General features: G+C 43.3%; 1 protein-coding gene across 1 annotated transcript; it reads left to right on the plus strand.

Moving 5' to 3' along the window:
• Positions 1-566: 566 nt before the first annotated feature.
• LOC104359681 (potassium voltage-gated channel subfamily C member 1-like) lies at positions 567-5,887 on the plus strand. Its single transcript, XM_009965486.3, has 3 exons — positions 567-815; positions 2,622-3,152; positions 3,760-5,887. The coding sequence occupies exons 2-3, from the start codon at positions 2,661-2,663 to the stop codon at positions 4,561-4,563; spliced, it is 1,296 nt and encodes a 431-aa protein (XP_009963788.3). The 5' UTR covers positions 567-815; positions 2,622-2,660; the 3' UTR covers positions 4,564-5,887.
• The last annotated feature ends 15,429 nt before the right edge of the window (positions 5,888-21,316 follow it).

Consider the following 21,316-nt stretch of genomic DNA (forward strand, 5'->3'; position numbering starts at 1 on the left):
AAAAGGATGCCTCCAGAGGCTTCCTGAACAGTCTTTCTCTTACTGGGAATAAGGAAATTCCTTTCCCTACTTTCCAGAGAGTTTGAAGTAAGCAGAGGTGATACCTAGAAATGGTCTTGGAATGTCAGCTGAAAGGAAATTTCACACACAGCATGCCTTTCTTGACTGGGATTAACAACTCTGTGCCAACCTTCTTCCTGGAGTAATCAATGACAAAAAATGGCATTTAAAATCAGTGGGTGCAAAAGGTTAAGCTTTGGGTCATCCAGAAATGAAGAAAAAGCTCTTTAAACCAAAAAAGGAGAGTGTGTGATGAGATGATGGGAGATCAGGTATTTTTTTTGTTTGTTTGCTTGCTTCTCTTGTTTTCTATATTATTTTTTAACTCAAACTTGAATAAGGCACAGCTGAGAAAGAACAATGCTCTGTCTGCCTTTCTGTGGCTTGATAGTTTAATCTCTAATAGGTCCCAAGACATTTGAGCTGCATGTATTTCGCAAACACCATGGCCCTTTGGGATTGTTAGCAGAGCAGTGGGTGGCAGAGTAGTCAGAGCATATCTGGCCCGGCAGTTGTTGCCTTCTTGTTTGAGTGTTATTCCCTGGAGTGGGGAGAGCGACTGCTGATAGGGCAGAGAACAAGGGAGAGGGGCCTCTGCATCTTTTCAGTGCTATTGGCTGGTTTTGTTTTCTGGCATCTACGAGACTTGAGCTTTGGAGACTAGCCATCGAACATCCTGTTTTCACTGAATTTGTCTGTTCTTCCCAGTCTCTTCTCCTTTCTTCTGGTTGCAGAGTTGCTGCAATAGCACCAAGGTAAGAATATGAAATGGCACTTCTCGGCTCATTTCTCACATGGGGATTGTTATGTTTGAGCAAGAGGTATCTGGCATTCTAAGCAGATAAAGGCAAGTTTAGTTGAGATCTCAGGAATCAATGTGCTTTTTAGAGAGCTAGGCAACAGAGGCCAATAATGCAACTCCTGATTTACTGAGTGCTGAATTAGTCTAACTTGCTTAGAATCTTGCTGTGTAGATTCCTGTGCAGCAAGCCTGCATACTTTTAGTCCTTATGCGCAACCCTGCTCTCACTGAAGTTAGTGGATGTTTTAGGGTGAAGCTGCATCAAGCCTCACATATGTTGGGATTGGCAAGGACAGCAGATGAGCAGTAATTCTCTCATGCCATGTGCGTGTGACCAAGCTGCAGCTTTCAGCCTTTTCCAGTAAAACCGAATGAGATGCTGTATAGTTCTTTACTTCTGGGAATCTCTCCTTGTACAGGGCTTGTTTGGAAAGGTTTGGAAAGGTTTGTTGCAGAAGTGACCCGTAACTCCCATCCTCAGCACTTTCTGCAAAAAAGGGAGGAAGGACAACTGGAATTTCTGCATGTGTGGTCTTAGCACACTGAGCAGCCGTCTCTGGGTAAAAGAGTCCAAGCAAGAGAGATGGACAGTCTTGCTCTGTTACAAGAAGAGAAAGGCCAAAACTAGAAATGCAGGCCATAAGAAGGTTGGATGGAAATGTGTAGGAATGGAGGAGAGGAGCTGGGGGGGTACAGACAGTCAGGAGTGGATATGTGTGGGTGAAAGTCAGCCCTAATCACTTTTTCAAGAACATTCTGCCCCTATTCTGCACTTTTTTTACATGCTGTTGAGGCTACAGAGATCCTTGGTTTCCCTCCCTTCTTAGAATAATGTTCATAAAGCAGGGCTCAAGTTTCTCCCAGGTATGTTGGATTTTGAAGAGCAAAACAGTGGATGTATTACAGGAAATAAGCAACCAAACATGCTTTCCAATGCCAGAGGCCTTGGCAGCAGGTTCTGGTGCTTTTCTGAGATGTCAGCCAGCCCTGAAGGAGGAGGCAGTATGTTGTTCTGCGTTTCTATCTAGTCCAGGAATCCTGCATGTAGATTCCGGGTAATGAGCAACTTCCTGCAGAGGGAAGGGTGATTTGCCTCAGTGGGACTCTGTACAGGGAAGATTGAAGGAAAAAGCATTAACTCGGACAACCTAAATGTTCCCACCAGGCAGCAGGGTCTCTTGTGAAACTTGTTATACCAGGCTCAACACATGAGATTATGTTTAAAGACTCGTTCGGGGAATAAATTCTTGATGACTGGTTTACCTCTTTGGCACATGGAGGTCTCTTCAAGAAACTGCCTGTGAAGAAAGAAACTGGGGGGGGGAGATGGAAGAACTAGACAGAGGGAGGGACAGTGGAAGGAATGCCTTGGGAATGAGAAATTTATCTCAGATGAGTTTATTGCAGTGATTATCTGCAGTATATGAAGAAATGTGGTGAAACAGACTCAGGACTGTGGGCTCAGTCTCCATGGGGAGAAACTGAGAGGGAGAGCAATGCAAACCAGATATTTTTCATTTTGTTTGATGCATCTCCTGAAAAGTGCTTAGACAATATGACCATGGAGTAGGATCTAGGAACAGGCACTGAACATGATGGAGAATGGCAGGAGTGCCTTCCTCCCTATAGGAGAAAGAGGTTTCAGGTACAAAATGTGCTTTAAAAGAAAGCACCAGAATGAGGTACCCTAGGAAACCCTCCTGTTTCAAAACTTGCTTTACTTTTCTTCTTTTAATTTGTGTTCTCTTTTTGATTGAAGATAAACAAGAGCCTATGAGGACTTGCACCTCCCTCACAGATGGAAGGCTCCAAGGAAAAAATCATCCTGAATATTGGGGGAGTCAGATATGAGACATACAGCAGCACCCTCCGGACCTTCCCAGGGACCAAGCTGTACAGCCTAACAGAGCCCCATGCCCCAAGCATCTATGACTATGATCCTACCACCAAGGAGTTCTTTTTTGATAGGAGTGCTGAGATCTTCTGCTATGTGTTGAACTATTATAGGACCAAACATTTCCACTGCCCCATTGATACCTGTAGGTCAGTCTTAGAAGAAGAGCTGGCTTTCTGGGAAATAAATGAGACACAGCTATCATCCTGCTGCTGGCTGAAGCTGAATAACAAAGAGGTGCAGCCAGAGGAGTTTAACATTTGGGATGAAAATGAACAGACTGATGAGCAATGCCTCTTAGTCCAGACAGAAAGAAGGGATTTCAGCTGGCGAACCAGGTGGCAGCCAAAGATTTGGTCTACATTTGAAAAGCCGTTTTCCTCTTTTGGTGCTAAGGTAACACTATATGTGGAGATGGACAAAGCCTTTGGGATTACTGGAATGAGTCCATGAAAAATGCTAATGGGTTCATAGCTTTGAGAAGTATGCTTTGAGTCCCAGAGTAAAAAAGAAAATAAAATTCTCTCTTCTCGTTAAGAGACACCTCCTTCTTCTGTCCTCCTCTTGTCCCTGTTCTCTGTACAAAATGCATGCCCTGTGCTGCTTTTAAATGTCAGGCATGCGGAGCAGCAAATGAAAGTCAGGGACTGCAGAGGATATTTTCTATGCTGCTGGCATTTCTGGAGCCAACATTCAGTGCTGAAGAGGCCCTCAATGTGAGTCTGTCCGCATTACTCCAGCTGTCCGACATTTCCCCTTCCTTACAAACTCTGATACAGGAGTTCAGGTGGTTTTTTTTTGACTCCTGTCTTCTCTATTATTTTTCAAATCAGGAAGGAGAAAATCCACTCCATGTAAGCAAATCAATGGTGATTTGAGAAAGATTAGTCTGGGATTGTACTGTGCCTGTGGAGGGGATCCTGGGGTTGTGGTGGGGACAGTGAGGTTATGCGATACTTGTTTGTTGCACTAACTGCACGTGTGTCTTTTCCTCCCTCTGCAGTGTTTGGCTTTTGTTTCTCTGCTGTTCAACGTTGGAATTGTCATCATATTCTGTGAGGAGACCAAGGCACAATTTGAGTTCTTTACTGCTAACTTCACCTCTGTTGGCTATTCTGAGGACTCCCACAACGACCATGAACCCTATTACCACCAGGCTGCCTACTTGCTTCATCTGGAACTTTTGTGTGTCCTCTGGTTTACTTTTGAGTTCTCTGTGCGATTTTGTTTCTGCCCAGACAAGAAATTGTTCTTCCAAAATCCCCTAAACGTGGTTGACTTCCTCTCCCTCTTCCCAGTTTATATTGAACTCTTTGTGGCTGGGCAGATTCAGAGAATGCCAAGCCTGGGACTTTGGTTGGGCTTTGTTCGCATTGTCTATCTCCTCAAACTCCTGAAGATATCCAAGCTGATAGAAACACCACTGATCCTCAGGGTTCTGTGCTACACCCTCAAGTCTATCCTTAGAGAGATTTGCATCCTGTTGATGATTTTGGCCTTTGAGACCCTCTTCTTTGGCTCCCTCTTTTTCTATGGGGAGTTGTTGTGTAGCCATCCCTCCTACAGAGGTGATCTACACCTCGCTGACATTCTTGTTTGCTTCTGGTGGGCTTTGATCACACTCACTACAGTGGGCTACGGAGATATTATCCCTCTCACCACATTTGGCCAAGTGACAGCAGCCTTAGCTGCAGTATTTGGCATGTTAACTATTATCATCCCAATACCCATTTTTCTGGTGAAATTTAAAAGCTATTACAACATTGCTATCTTTAAACAGAAGCTCAAAAGGAACAAGAAACACTAATGCTTCAGAACTTCTGTTCCCATTTGCCTTTAGCAATAGACCTTCAGCATGTTCTTTTCTCTTTGGTGGAAAGGGAGTGCAAATAGTTCTTACTGCATTTACTTGCTGCCTTAGCATATCGGTGAGGCCTCAGGTTGCAGTACTTGATATACAACTGATCAGACCTGTCAAATCCCATGAGTATATCCCATACTATACTTCATTCCATGCTCTTTTACATGTCACAGTTTCTCCCTCTCTCATCTAGCTGTTGGGAGACAGGCTGTGATGCTGCATTGTAGCCTGAATATGCACCACATAGCTGAGTTCCATGACCTGGGGTCCCTGCATATTCCCTCAGCTGTCATGCAACCCATGATGCTAGCTATGCCTTCCATTGCCTGACAGACCATTATCTCATTTTGCATGCTGGCAAATAAGGTTTGTGCACAGTCCTGCTCTGAAAGCAAGGAGGAAGCATGTTTTGGGTTTTTTTTTAAAACAATGTTGTTTCCTCATTTTACCCAAACAAGCCAGTACATCTGATTTGCCTGCATTCACATGCAGATGTAAAGAAGGCATCAGGCTGAACTGAATATCTGTGGTCCTGAGAACCAGCACCATTCGGTAACCTGCTTTGTGGGCTCACAGGAATTCACAGAATTATAGAATCATAGAATGGTTTGGGTTGGAAGAGACCTTAAAGACTATCTAGTTCCACCCCCTGCCATGGACAGGGACACCTCCCACTAGAGCAGCCCCATCCAACCTGGCCTTGAACCCTTCCAGGGAGGGGGCAGCCACAGCTTCTCTGGGGAACCTGTGCCTGTGTCTCGTCTCACCACCCTCACAGGGAAGAATTCCTTCCTAATATCTAATCTGAATCTACCCTCTTTGCTGTGGCATTTAGGTAGCAGCAAGGGAGCCCTCTGACAGCAAGTCCTTTTTGGCTCTGCTGAAGTCTATGGCAACCTTTCCTTGACTTCAGTGAGATCAAAATTTTATTGGATACTTTCAGCTGATCAACACATTTCAACAGTTCTTCATTTTTCTGTAACAAAGTTACCGAGCTATTAGCCAAAATATCTATATGGGTTTTGCTGTTCAAAAGGAAGAACATAAACTACAGTATTCAATAGCATTTTAATGTCATTTACTTTCTTAAGACATAGATGTAAACTATGAATATTTGTCTTTTAACTGGATAGTCTTAATTGTTACATATGTTTAATTTTGAAGTAACAAATACTGCTGAGGTATGAAAAAACACGTCCAATTGTTTATATAGCAGGATGATGTGCTAAGATTATTTTGTTTAGTAAGTAAAAATTTCTGTATACAATAACATTTATGTATTTGAATTTCATTAAGGCTGTATTTTAAATGCATTTTTTCTTAAGTTTTGTCTATCACTATGGTTTTTCTGTTCAGGGTAGCATTTTAAGACTGCTTTATTTATATTGAAAGACCAGGTAAGTTCCCTCTATTCCAGCGCAATTACAATGAATTACTTTCTGTCTAAAGAGAAAGAAAACATTTCAGGCACAAAGCATGTGAGAAGTTGGAGACACCCTGGCAGTGGAAGGAAGGTCCAGGTATTCTCCTGCACCCACTTTTGCTATGCATAGAGTAGAGGGGGTAAGCAGGGTAAAGCCACGCATGCTGGTGCATAGGAAGTTTTCTCAATTAGATCAAAGCGGTGCTGTGTTTTCTGTGGACATACCTAATCTTCTTGGAAATTCATATTAACTGCAACAGTTTAACAGAGATTTACCAGGACTGTTCTTGAGTCTTTCCTGGTCTGGGAAAGGATCCACGATATAATCATAGGCCATGACCCCATTTTAGGAATCCAAGTCAAATCGACTGGAACAATTACATCTTACTGGCTGTGAAGTTAGGAGGTGGTTCAGAATGGTGCAGTGCCTATTTCTGTGTTTAGCCAGGTCTGCTGGTATACATGCATTTTTCAGCACGGAGACAGATTTTCTGTGATTGAGGAGAGCAGCACTGTTGACCCCAGAAGAAGGTGCTCAATGCACATGACAGTCCCATTATGCACAGGAAGCATGATAGGAACATCAGAACAGGGTATTACACCGCTCTCTGTAACACAACTCCATTTAGAGCCAAATGTATGTTGCTGTCACATCAGCTAGTGTCCACTCCTGTTTGTCATAAAACCAGCAGTTACAGCAACAATGTTAAGTCAATGTTGATGTGACAGAGGAACTGTAGTTCCTCTGGATGAAAGGATCTCACCCTGGTGAGAAGTCAGTACTAATTTTATCAGGGGAAGAATATGTATTCTAAGCTCAAAAAACCTTCATGGAGTTGGTGGCAAGAAGAATTGATTAGATTGATAGTAGATCAATAGTTGTTCAGTTAAAGATCAGTATATGGAAGATCATCATCCGTGAAGTGTTGCCAAGCTTTAGTTGGATTTCAATGCCTTGCTCATGATCTTCGTTATGTAGATGTTATGATATCCTTGGGGAGATAGTCTCATTTTCTGAGAGGCAGAGTGCTATATATGTGAGGAAAACAGTGACTTAAAAAATACACTTAACTTAGAAAACAGTGCAATGAATGATATAATTGACTTCAGAGAATAATCATCCAGACAAGTTCCAAAGTGCCAAAGACAGAAATATATTAGCTACATGCTGGAGTTGCCTCTTTTGAGATTTGTCCAGTCACCAAAAGATACTGTGGAAAAATAGCTTTCTGTATATTAATAATATATAAATCATAAAACTGTCTCCACTCTAGGGTTAGGGATTTGAAGGCTTGGAGAACAGATACCTCAGAGCCGAAAATAAGATTAGTGGTTTTCAAAAACCTATTTAAGATATAGCTGTCATTTATGAAAACACCAGAAGGCAACTGTGTTGAAATGGAAGGACATAGATCACAGGCTGTTCCGCAGGAAACTCTAAAGTGCTTGTGACTTCCCTAATCCTTAGGGTGTGTTTCACATATGCCTCAAAGCAAAGAGAAGTTACTCCAAGATAGAGGTGTTGCCCAGATAGATGGTCCTGTTATTTGTCCAGCCCATTTTCACAAGGTCAGCTGGATCACTTGAATGTTAACAGAAAGTGTTTCCTATGGTATGTTTTCAAAGTTTAATACCTCCTGTTGTCTGCCTTCACCCCAAACTAGATACATGCCTAAGCTGTGGCATTTCTGAGCATATGTATGGATGCAGGACAAATTCAGCTCCAGCAGCGAGGAGTGGCTGCATCACCCCAGTTTCACTGACACCAGTGGGTGGAACTCTCCTGGCAGACAGAACTAGGGTGTCTGCTCTTGAATCCAGGCTCCTTTGGGCCTTCAGACATCCTCAGTCTGGGCCTCTGAGGGTATCAGAGTCTCTGTGGTCAGAAAAGCAAGGGTCTAGCTTGCTCTCAAGACCATCTTGAGGATTTGTACCTGAAAAGTCGCCTCAGCCCACACCCTAGAGTAGAATAAACAGGGACAGCCTGAGCAGTCAGCATCTTGGCCAAATTCTTCTCCTTGTGTAGAACAAGCAGACAGGAAACACTTTTGCCATGTTGCTAATTGCTAATAGCACATCTGAGCACATTGCAGACAATTTGATCACATGCTACATAGCTTGTCTGGGGCCGGTCAATGACGTGTGTTATGGTGGTGGGTTAACCCTGCAGCCAGATGCCCATGCAGCTACTTTCTCACTCCCCTCCTCAACAGGATGGGGAGAGAAAATAATATGGAAACGCTTGTCGGACAAGGTAAGGGGAGATCACTTATCAATTACCATCACAGGCAAAATAGACTTGACCTGGGGAAAATTAAATTACTGCCAATTAAAATAGATTCAGATAGTGAGAAACAAAACCAAAAATTAAACCAACACCTTCCCCTTCCCATTTTTTTCTGGGCTCAATTTCACGTCTTCACTCTTCTACCCCTTCCCACCACCAGCTTGGCTGACAGGATCAGCTGTGCCCAGTGGTGGGTCACTGGAACCAGCTGGCACTGCCTGTGTCTGGCACAGGGCAGCCCCCAGCCTCCTCCCCCGGAGGACCCCCTGCAGCCCCTCGCTACCGGCACCTTGCGATCTGCACCCAGCGCAGTTGTGTCGCCAAGTACGTGCACCCCCGTCCCAAGGCCATGGGGCAAGACACTCTCCGAGCCCTACAGAGCTGGAGCGGCTGCATGAAGACAGGGGGAAGAAGTCACGCTCCCACGTGAAGGTAAACACAAGGATGAAACAAGCCCTAATGCACAATTTCATCTGCCACATACTGAGTGCAGCGATCTCAGCCTTCAGCGATGAGTCCTGGAGCTAGAAATCATGGAAGAGGTGATTTCCCAGCACAGGCTGTTCATGTTGGCCTGACTCCTGTGCTATCCCCCTTTTTCATACCTGGGCCATGGACACACAACCCTTACAGAGGGCATGGCAGGCTCTTCCTGAAAAGAGGGGAGAGGATACAAGCTTTGACAGCAGACTGTGAAAAAGCCTGTAGCAGATTTCAGTATTGAGAAGGCTGGTATTCACAGTAGAGAGCAAGAGACACTGGTAGCATTTTACATCAGTGCACTGCTCCCACCCAGACCTTCAACTTCCCAGTCACTAGAGCTTTAGACATTACAAGACATTCTTTGCTACAGTATTAACTACCCAAATTGGACTCAGGTAAGAGTCTTCCATGTACAGTTGAAGCAGGCTTTGTGAGGATTCCCACCCCAGATGGGATCCCAGCAGTTGGTAATGTGCTTTTATTTTGAATCAGAATAAAAAGTAAAAAACTGGGTATCTCTTAAGAATCAGATTGTCAGGATGCAGTGGGGACCAGTGGCTCCTGAAGGGTCAGGAAGCCAGGACTCACGCACAAAACCACAACTGCTAGAGCAGGGTCCTTGTCAGCCAGGACCCAGCTACACAGTACCAAGTGAGGTGAGGGGAATGGGGCAGACCCAGAGATGGCAGCCAGATTCAGCCAAGACTTATGATCATGAGGAAGATTTGTAGTGATAAAAAATGAATCTTCAGACCACGGTCAGAATCATGTCCAGTGACAGTTACCAGGGTTGCACAAACCACTGATCGCCAGTTAGGTCCAGAGTATAACAATCACTTTTAGAATACCAAACTGCCTCATTTTGTTTCAGTAAAACCACTTGATTGCAATAAAGATAAAACAAGAGAAAATGTCTATATGTGTTTAACATGCAAACACAGTACTCTATTAATATGGATGTAATATCCAAGATAAAAAGATGTAACGAGGAATTTTTAGCTCATCAAAAGCCTTCCATCTTTCTTGATCAGAAAGTTAAAAAAAAACTTTTCATATAATATCACAAGTTGGAAGGGACCCATAAGGATCATTGAGTCCAACTCCCCGCTCCTCACAGGACTACCTAAAAAAAATCATATGACAAGGAGCACTTCTGACCTCTGTCATGAAAATATCGGTAAAAAGAAGATGTTCCTGCAAAACAGTTTAGGCTTTCCCAGCAGAAAGTTCCCTTGCACATGCCGACCAGAGCTGCTAACTTGTGCTGACCTCTGAATTAGTATGAAATAGATACATCAACCCCTCCTTTCATGTTCCCAGTGCTCCCCAGTGTGGAAGAATGAGGAGTTGCTTGTCACTGGGAAATGCCAACACAGCTTCACACAGTGCAAAAGTGATGGGGAAAATGGGCCTGTTCTTGGGAATACAGCTTTGCCAAAGCAGATGAGAATCCCTTCCCCTCTCTAGACCACGCTTCTCTTTCTCGTGTGGAGCCTCTCAGCTGCAGATTTCCCAAGCAAGAGGAGTTCTGAGAGAAGTTGTGCTTTAGTGAGTAATAAGGGAAAAGCATTGCTGCCTGCTGGTGTTATCTGCCATAAGAGCAGTTTGTGGGACAATCCCCTGATGACTCCAGCGCACCCCAAAAAAGGAAGATAATGAGGCTTATCCATCCTTATGACTTGCTCCTTTGGCCCTGCTGGGGAGCTGGTAACTGTAGCCTCTGGTCAGCTTTCTGTCTCTTTTGCAGTGCTTGGATAGGAGTAGGGAGTCAGGTCTCAAGCCACAGATGATCTTGGAGTAGGTGAGAGAAAAGGCATGGGGATGGATTGTATTGGACTCCCAACATAATTTTTAGGTGAGTGGTATGCTTAACCAGCCATGTCATGCTCTTTGTGCTCAGTAGTCACTATCTTCCTAGGTTGCTACATTCAGCCCCAATACTTGTTTTCTTATCCTATTCCAAAATTCTTTTCTCTTTCATTTAAAAATAAAGTATTTAGCACGAATTGTCTCACAGTGGGTTAAGGACTAAGCTGTTTCTGAGGCCCTGTGTGATAAATAAATTCGTGGTCATGAGGTCTCTGCTAGACCCTCACACCCTTTGGCACTTCCATGTGAACTTGGTTTCCAGGCTGGGTTTCTAAAGGATTGAGTTTTGTGGCTGATTTCCGTCCCAGCCAAGCACTTCCAGAATAGTATTGTCCACTCATCAGGAGCAGCAGAGAGAAAGAATAAAGCCTTCTGGAGCAAGACAAAATGAGTCATCCTGATTATTGGTTTTCTTGCTCAAATGAGATTTTGAGGCATGACTGCACAAGGTGAGGTTCTTTGCTGCTGCTGAAAGTGGGAGCCTGACCAAGATAGCCAAGTGCGCTGTGTCCCACACCCTTTTCTTGCATCGATTTGCAGCCAGTTTCAGGCTCCATCTCCCTACCCCTTTTGCCACAGAGTGGCAGCAAAATAGTTGATGCAATTTGATCTCATGTCTTCAACACAGTTGCAGGGCTTGTGAGGTGAGCAGGGTTCAAACTGAGGTAGAGGACTGCTCACAGTGGCCATTCATCACTGTTAGATAATATTAACTCCTATTTGCTTCCCAGCCAGTGACAGCCTGAAAGCAGTTAAAAGTTCAGTACTCCTGTCCCTCTCTTGTTTTCTTAATATTGTCTACACTCAATGGGCTGAATTTCCAGTGATTTTAGCCATGTTAACTCCATAGCATCCCCAAATACTCAAAAGCATGTGCCTCTTGGCGTTGTGACAATTCTGTGCTCCCTGTGCATTGCACATGGTGTAGTTCTTTGACCCAAACTGCTCAAGCTTGGGACAAAGAAGCCATAAGCCCCTTGCAAGAAATCTCTCAGTTATGTTTCATTATGAGAAGGGCCGAACCCCATCCACTGTTTCTCTCATCCCGTACAAAGACTGTTACAGAGATAGATACTGTTCACAGAAGGGATAGAATGTCAGACTTACTGTACCCATGAAGTGGATGAGAGGGGCCACTGACACAGCTCAGGACACTTCCAGAGTGTGGAAACCATGTTCTTGGTATACCCTGAATACTGCTAGCACCACGACTTGTGAGACCTTGTGGCAGTGAGAGCAGTGACTTTTCTGGGCCCTCAGGGTATGGAAAATTTAGGGTCTGGTGCAGCACACTCCCACAATCATTTAGCCTGCACATACACGGCATCTGCATAGCCTGTCTGTGGGCAGAGTGACTCAGCAGCAAAGGAAAATTCAGTTGTGGATGGTGAAGTCAGAGCCTGATGAAGCCCCAGGCTCTGACTCACAGAAAGCAAATGCATATGATATGAGCGGGAAGTGAATGAAAGTTCCCCAAACTGTACCCTTCTCAGGATGCAAAAACAAGCACCCTCAAGTGATATGATGACTCTCAGTTGCTCATGCTATTATACTTCTGCTCACTGAAGTGAGCCCCTTCCAGATATTTATGTCTTTCTGTGTTTCTGTGCAACTGTGGACATATTTAGATTTGATGCTGTACTTGTCCAAAAAGTTTTTAATTGAGATGCCACAAAGTTTGCAAAGAAGTGGTGGAAAATCCTTGGTGTCTGAATGATGGGAGAGTGTGTGTGTGGTCAGGGGGGCCCTGTCCACTTGCTGTGGCCAGGCAGCTTGTAACCACTCTGATGCTATTACATGTTGAACAAATCCTAAAGGTTGTGCCTGGAAAAATAGCTGCTTGTGGTAAGGTTAAATCTTTCCTACCTAACACTCTCAGTATCCTACTTTCAGCCTACCCCTGCCTGCAGAGGAGTACTGGAGGAAAACTGATGAGGAGTGACTCTCATAATTCCCCACCAAAAGCCTTAATTGCAGCCACCCTCCCTCCTGGCTGCTAAACTGCAAAAGTCATTCTCGAGTGAGGCCACTTTTGTCACTATTTAAGAAGGAGGCTTGAATGATGTTGTGAGGTTGACTTTACTGCTTGCTTGGGATTCTTTGAAACAAATTTCCATCCTACCATTCATTTGGAATCAAAATATGAAGCGAATATCCTTCCCTCAGCCCAGTCTCACATGAAGTTGACCCTCTGTGCCCTCTGTGTTAGCAGTGTTAAGAATCATATCTGTATCTGATCACATGGTTCTTGGCAGCCAGTATGGTTTCATAGCATAGATCAGGTTGTAGTTTTAGGCTATTGCTTTTTGTCTGTTACAAAGCTTGTGAAAGAGTGCACAATTCTCTCCTTTCACACTGCTGCCTCGAAGGTATATTTAATAATAATAATAGAGTGTGCAGGACTCGTCATCTTTAAAGTACTTCCTAAAGATGAGCTAATTTAGCCCACACAATTTAGCAGTGGATAAACCCAATTTGTCTTTGGGATTACTAAAGAGAGGAAAGCCTCAACCCCTCATTCATCAAAGCATTTGAGATTGTGCTTCATTTTATGCATGTCTGGGAGTGAAGTACATGTTTAAGTGGGCTTAAGAGCCCACCTACCTGCTTGGGGCAAAATCTTCCTATTTATTCTGGACCAGGATAGACTCATGCTGGGGGATAATGAATGTGTGAGCATTGCTGGAATGGTCTTTCCCTCACAGCTCTGATTAGCTACCTCAGGTAATAACATCATTGTTAATAACATTGAGGACATAGCACCAATAGCTTTAATGCAGTTTGTATCAGCTTGTCACTGACCACAGTAAGTATTTGAGTAACTTAAAGTGGTGAAGTCACATCTGCATGGTTCCTGTTCCTTCTGCTAACTGTTGTATATTGCACTTTACACTTGCAGCATGGATGTACAGTGTAAGTGCCTCTGACTGTGTTTTTTTCTAAAAGGTTTACTTGCCTTTCTGCTCGTGAACTTCATGAACTAGAGATCTGCAATTTCTAAACATGGTGAACAGAGCCCTGGTGCTCTGAGGAAGGCTTCCTGCATCCTAGCAGTTTGGCAGAGTGACTGTCTCAGGCTTTTTGCTTTTCCCTTTGGGAAATTTCTTGACATGATTTAAATCTGTCAGTGTTGCTGATGTTGCATGAATGGAGAGAAATAGACAATAGAAATAAAATTATACTATTTGATACTCTCTCCCTTCCTGCCCTGTTCATGTCTAGACCTAGCAGGATGAGACAAGAAAGGAATGGGAAGATGCAGCGGAAAAGGGAAAAACACAGCTGCATCAGCCAAGCCTCCATTACCTCCATCAGCTGGAACAAGTGTGGCCTCATTCTCTGCCTTCGTTTTTATCAGCTGTGCCTGAGGCTTGTTGACAACTTAGAGTCTCAGCAAGGATAAACACACACACCACTTTATTATCCAGCATTTTTTCAGCTCCAAGGAAGTATAAATTGGACCGAAGATGATTCATGCCAAGGTCAAAATGGTGAGCCCTCTCTCTGGACAGGGGATGGATGTCTTCCATTTTGGAGTCATGTGTTTGTCAATCAGGATGCAGTGTCCTTCCTATCTGCAAAAGAAGGCAAATGTCCCACTCAGGGAGTTTACTAGGGCTTGTTTCTGGGAAGCACACAGTTATGCTCTACCAGAGGGTTTCAGGGAGAAGAGACACATATGGTTTCAGAGGGTGCCTTTTCCACTGTTTGTGGTCGTAGTCAGAGGAGCTCATGGCCAACACATGCTAAAAAAGCATATACAGAAAATAAGGATTTTAGAGCAGAAAGCCCACTCTTTGCAAATCTACCACAGTTGCTGAAGGTGTCAGAAAAGACCTTTCTCCACAAGGATGGATAAATGTAAGACACACACCAAGATCTCCACATAATTGGAAGCCATGAAATTCCTGTGCCACAGAAAACCAAAGGACAGGAGAGATCAAGGGATGGAGGCAGGGCTTCTGTGGGTCTCTACTATTTTCCTTGCATCAGGATAAGTTTGCATACAGTCTAGCAAGAGACAGGTTAAAAATTAGCCTGATTGTACACCCTGCTGCTCCAGTCTTTGTTTCTGTATGTTACATACAATGGAGCTTTTTAGCTATAAAAAGTCCAATTCTCTCCTGAACAGGCAGAAATTCTGTAGTCTCAGTGATATCCTATGTCAGGTTTTAGCACAGTGCACACTGCATACTGTGCTAAAAAAAAATATCATTAAAGTAAATTGCCTTTTCAGTTTCATTGGATGCCTTGTCTTGTGACAGAGTGTAGAAAGAAGATCCCAGCTTATCTTGAGGTATGCTTCTTTTACACATCTTTGTTTACAGAATACTTCTCTAATATTTGTCGTCTTTCTCATCTCTGTCTTTCTTCCACATTGCTGTAACTGACCTGTCTATTCCTACCTCCTCCTTCAGCTCCAGCAATCCTAACTCTAGAGTTAGCCACCCCTAGCTAGTCCTCAGTGGCCCCCAACTCTGAGCTGGTCGTGTGTGCTTTGTAGCCCAGTGCAGTAGCAATGAGCTGGAAGGATATAGTCGTGCTGTATCATTTAGGGAAACATCAACTGCCCCAAAGCCAGTTAGTCTAGCAGTGCTCCTGTCTTTCCTCATTGGAATCCCCTGTCTTCTGGATACTTCCTTACATCTTCTTCCTTCTTCCCTCCATATTAGCAAGCTGGAAAAGACAGAATATCTAACATTCATGCCGTTCATCCCTGATCCCAGCAGTGCCTGAAACCCAGCCCAAACCCAGCACCTTCACTCACCTCTGACTGAAACCTGATGTTGGCCTCAGATTGTGGCACAGTCTCTGGATAAAGTTCATTTGCATCCCTCTTCTGACCCAAGCCCTGAAAGCATGGTCTCCTCCTCCTTGGAGTCCATCAGTCTGTGCCATATATTTGCAGATGTGCCTGTGTGGCACAGTTTCCCCAGCCATGGGGAAATTCAGAAGGAAATCTTTGCCGGGGAGATCTGTTCTGTGACTCATCTGTGCTAGGGAGTGGAGAATTTCTTTTTCATTTCTGCAGCTTGGAGAGGTACATCCTCTAGTGCCTCAGCAGGCCAAGTTTCTGACTTGTGTCTGGGCTGCTGTACTAACACAGTGTGTGCAGAGCCAGGAGCAGGCGAGGGGGGAGATTGTGCTCTGTATGAGTGATATAAGGGGAATCATCCTTTTAAAATATGCCTTTCTGTCTCCCTCCCCCACTTTCCTTTTTCCTCCTTCAGTGCTGTCACCTTGTAGTATTTTAATCAGAGGAAGCAGATATATCAAGGAAATCAATGGCAGGGGCGAGGTGGGCGGGGGGGCAGAGAGGAAGAGGAGGAAAATCACATCACAGCCCAGTCTGCCAGTGTAAACACTTGATGATTTCCTGTTATTGTAGCCTAAAATGTACCATGACATCATTTGTGGGCCTCCCAGAATCACCCAGAAGGAGGAAAAGCCAGCATTCCCAGCCCGCCCCCAGTGTGAATCCAGGGGATTCAGACCCTATAAGGCAGTGAAGCTCTGCAAGCAGCAAAGATAGAGTTTCGAAAGCTTTCTTGTTCTTGGCAACGTGGAGATTTCACAAACAGGAAAAACTGCTTTTACTTTTCCTAAAGGGGAACCGTTTATGCCTCATGAAATATTGATGCCTTGAACCATGGTTACTTTAGAGGCAGAACTGAAATGTAAGAAATGCTCTAAGCTGAGGACAAGAACCAGGGAGCCCCTCACCAAAATCACATCAGTTCATCGTTCCCAGACATCCATTTTTTTATAGTACCCACTTTTTTTCCAAATCACTCTATAAATAAAGTCAAAATCTGTGGGTTATATAAAACAATCCAATATGGAATTAATTTGATAATTTTGAAAGGTGAAGTTAGCCCTCAATATAGCAGAAATTGACTGTAAAGTGTTCTTCCTCCTTTCCTGACCATTAAATCAATGGAGACATTACCTGGAAAGTGAAGAGCTAAGCTCTTCTGAGTGTGGATACACAAACTATCCTGGAATTTGACTTAATGGGTCAGATTTGTGTTTCAGTTACAGTTAATCCTGAATCACTGCACACAGTCCGCACCACTGTAAGGAAGAACAGACTCAGGTTCACAGAGATGGGCTCTCATAACTTTTCTGAGAGAGATCATAACTAGGCTGATTCCACACCAAGCCCTTCAGATACAGTCTCTTTGGGCAGACTTTCAGATAGACCACAGTGGGATATGTGCAAAATTTGTTTTTTCCTAAGCAAGGTAAGAAGCTTCATAAATACAGCACTGCATTTGTAATAATTTGGACTCATACCCTCCCTTGCACACCTGCCAACTGCTTGGCAAACATCAGTAATTATAGTGTAACTTTTTGTTCTTGAAACAGGATAAATTAGTGTTTTCATGTTACATGTAAGGAAACGGAGGCACCGAGACTAAATGAAGTGCCACCTTACAGAATAGAATGTATTCTCTTAATGTGGGTTTAAACCCATCCTATACCCCCCAATAGTATCAGAAAATTAGATTGGTCTTACCATAGACTTCAAAAGTCCAAAGAAAGTCAGCCTAGAGAAGAATGATATAAACAAGTCTAGTAAATAAACCACACTTGGGATTGATATTAAAAAGAAACAGAATGGTTTTGCAGTTTACTGGACAAAAAATAACAGCCATGTTTAAGTTTTGCTGTTATTACTTCCACTTGGATTTACTGGAATATGAAAATGGGTTGTTCCCCATGAGCTATTTTTGGATAGGAGAACCAAGCCATTCAATTAATCATGCTGAGCTCTTTTCAAAGCTATATATACAAGATGACTATCACTTCTTAAGCAGTTCTCTCTTCATTCCCAATGCTGCAGGGTGCAGCACTGGGAACTGAAATGAGCTTAAATTTACGCACAACTATGTCAGGAGCCTGCATTCAATGAAATAGAGGGCTATGTTCTGATGACAGCATCAGGAACCTGCACATTTATGCTCATCTCTGCTGTGAGCAAGGCACCAGGAGAGCAAATTGCTCAGATACCACTGTGATAGCTGTGAGGTGTCCAGGCCTTGAATTAATTTCTATTACTTTGTATCTCACCGGAGTGCTGAGGTTATCATGTGGGGCTGGAAATAGAGGGGAAGAGGGGAGGAGAGGAATTCCTTCTTCTAAGCACTGAATTTGCCAGATCTAGCGTGCAGTTATTCTGTCTCTAGGAATTGCTGAGTCACATGAAAACACGTGGCCTGCTAAATGACAAGGGAGACAGCGGCAGGGCTGGGTACCTGTCAATGGATGGATGATTGAAGTTCTGTGGAGGGGAGTAACTTCAGAGTTTTGTGTGATGTTAATGTTCATCTAGGATGCTGCCTTGTATGTTTCTAGGATACAGATCCTCATTTGTGCAGGAGAAAGTTAGGGTCATGTGCTGCATCTCTCTCATTTCATTCCCACAGCACGGGAATGACTCACCTACACAAGGCTGCTCTTCACTTTATCCTTACGCACTGCAGGCTGCTCCACTTCTCCGCAGGGCAGGTTAGTGTCACAAGATATTTTGACATAGCTAGCCTTTGATGCTATGTATTTCCCATTTCAGTCTTACAGCATGATGTGGTGCCATGTTTCCTGGGTATGACAAAGACAAAAATGGCACAGTACTGTATGGTACATACACATACACATAGTATGATTGGGATTTATGAGAATACTTCATCTCTTATGACTAATATGAAGTGGTGTAGTGAGAAGATTAGTAAAGATGACAAAGTAGAAATGATAGCAGTCTAGGTTATGATGACGAGTTTGGGAGAGCAGCAAAGTGTGCTGGATTCCTACTGACTTGTATGGGATTATCTCTGCTTATAGCCAGGGTGAATCATCCTGGAAAATTTGACTCCGTTTATTGTGGAAAGCTAGGCAAAAACAAAATGGAAGAGAATCTGGAAGAGCAGTCATTCATTGGGTCAGTAAATCCAGATTTAAGACTCTAAGTATCATACCAGAAAAACATTGGCCTGGTGATACAAGGAGCCAGTCCAGAGGTGGCTCTTTCTTCTGGTTCAAATTTATTAAAAAAACATTGCTGAAATTGTTTGTCCCAGGAAGATGGATCAAAGATCTCCTGTCCATGCCCCTATAGATTTATGCCAGATTAAATCTCATCTCTGCTGAAGTGTGCTAGCATTAAAGCATAAAGTCAGCAAAACTCAGAATGACCTAGCTAATCAGACAGAAATGTCCTTGCTTGCTCTAGATGAAAAGTTTACTGTCAGCGATCCAGAACTGTGTGGATCCAGTAGTGTTTACAGAAACACAGCCTGTGTGAAAGGAAACCTTCTAAAAAGAAATAAATACATTATTTGTATTTTGTTGGTCTGCTTCCTCTAAATAACATAAGATGGAAAATGCAAGAAAATACAACTGGAGGAAAACTGGCATGCTTTACATTTACAGTTTGGCAAACCAGAAAGTACTTCATAGTATTTAATGTAATTTTTTTCCTAAGGGGTTAAGGCTCCTGGTGAAAGACATTATCCCAGTGTTACAGATGTAGTGACTGAGACATGGAAAGGGCAGATGGCTTCTTCAGATTGGGGCAGAGTTTGGATCAATACCCAGAGTGATGCTCAGCACGTGGAATATAATACCATTCAGGGAGGATCATGTAGCTAACAATGAAGAAAGGGAATGTAGCTCTGAAAACGATGACTAAAAATCCATTTGACTGAATGTCAAACAAATCAGAGGACTTAGATTGTGTTTAAGAAGCTAGCCAAGATTGCTTGGGTTGACCTCCAGACAACATCATTAATGCTGGTTTGACCTTATTAAAGGCCACCATAGGGAACTACAAAACATTCCCAAGCTGTTTCATCATATATCTTCTGACTCAGAAAGAGAAAAGAATTGCTAAAGGAGCATCCCACCTAAGCCTGTTCTATAATTTTATACCTCTCTATTGTATATTCACTAAAAGAGTCCACTAGGCTGGGTTCTTAAGTTTCTGTTTTTCATATTCATTAGCAGGAACTAGGAAAACTCTATTTTGATCTTAGTGGATGCCATTGAATGGTATCAGAGACAGTAAAAAAAAGTCCCTTGATACCCATGTAAGAAGAGAGCCTTTGGACACTGTGGCTCTATGGGGTGGCTGTACAGATCAGCATTTTTTTCTGGGTAAGCATGTTCATGTAATTGTGACTAACTGAAGCCCCACAGCACTCTGGATCTGGGTATGTGAATGTAAATGGGTAGCAAATATCCAGCAGCAAGCTAATGTACGATCAATACGCCTGACCAAGGCCCTTTTCAGGAGAGACTGGAAAAAAAATCAGGTAATTTGAACATATATTCTGTCCTCACACTTGGCTTTTTGGTGCCCTGAAGTCAACAGACAAGATTTACTTGACAAGTGGGCAGATATAAAATTAATGTCAGTGCCTAAGAAATGAACCTGGTGAAGTAACCTGAGAGAAACCCAGCCAAGGTGTTAGCTTTTTAAGCTTTGTAGTTTATTGGTGTATTTTTGTTTTGGCCTGCTGTGGGCATGCGGAGTCCTGGGGCAGGGACTGAACAAGGGCATAGTAGTAGGACTAATAAAGTAGGTTAGTCTATGTAGGTTTTGCAGGGGGAGGGAAAGGGCTGTCTGCTACATTTTAATGTTAACAAGCTATGATATGTATCATGTGGCATAGTAAACTCTGGGTGCTCCTTCCAACATACACTATTTCAATTAATTCAAAATCATCTGTATCTTCATGCAAGTCAGTGCTTTTGTCTGCATCCATGGGAGAAATGAGCCAGGTCATCCAAGGCCAAGGAATGTCTTGGGAGATCAGCTGCTCAGCAACCCAGAGAAGTAGGTGGGCACTGGTTTTTGACATGCTTTGTATGTATCTAATGAAGAGGATCTTCTGTCCAAAAATAAAAGGTCCCAAAGGTCAGGCTCAAGGCCTCCACACAGGGAGTGGAGTTTGTACATTGTAAGCATTGCATTATTTTGACATCTCCTTGTCTTGTTGCACAATATTGATACCCGCCATCAGGCTCAGGTGGACTGAGCATCATCTGTGCAGAAACATGCAGCTAGTGTAACACCACGTTGCCATCTCTATTCTGAAATACAAAGAGCTACTCAGCACTCATCAGCCAACCCCGAGTAACCAAAATCTGTTTTTTTTTTTTTTTTCTTGTCTTGTGTCTTTTATTTGTCCAGAGAAACAGGGCTTTATATTCCCAGTTTATTTACCAATAGAAGCAGTGCTGGGGCAAAGGGAATGGATCAGCTTCCCACATCTAAGGGCTTGAGCAAAGAGCTGGAGTGTGAAAACTCTTCTTGTGATTACTGCAAGTCCTTAGCAGTGTTTGTAACAGTACTTTTAACACTTGCTCACCATGAGATCCCCACATGCTCAGAGGATTCCCCAGGAACCAGTGGTTTGACTAATAAGATACAAAGTAGTTCTGCATAAGACAGATTCCCTGTCAATACCCCAGCATGCTCCTAATACCAAATGAAAACCAGGAAGCTGAGTAATGCCATAATCTTTTTTCAGCTTTGGTCACTTTGGCAACTGTTAATTAAGACCATCAGCATCCCAGTAATTAAGCATTAACTGGGGAAACTGAGGCAAGATAGAGTGACTTGCAGTAGTTCCTCT

The sequence above is a fragment of the Tyto alba genome, unplaced genomic scaffold, assembly GCF_018691265.1.
Source record: "Tyto alba isolate M040663 unplaced genomic scaffold, T.alba_DEE_v4.0 Super-Scaffold_5, whole genome shotgun sequence".
Taxonomy (NCBI): Eukaryota; Metazoa; Chordata; class Aves; order Strigiformes; family Tytonidae; genus Tyto; species Tyto alba.

Bases quoted from the DNA above. Each gene is read 5' to 3' on its own strand.
- LOC104359681 (XM_009965486.3), top strand. From the start codon at position 2,661: ATGGAAGGCTCCAAGGAAAAAATCATCCTGAATATTGGGGGAGTCAGA. The intron at 3,153-3,759 runs GTAACACTATAT...CTCCCTCTGCAG, and splicing joins TTTCCTCTTTTGGTGCTAAG to TGTTTGGCTTTTGTTTCTCT.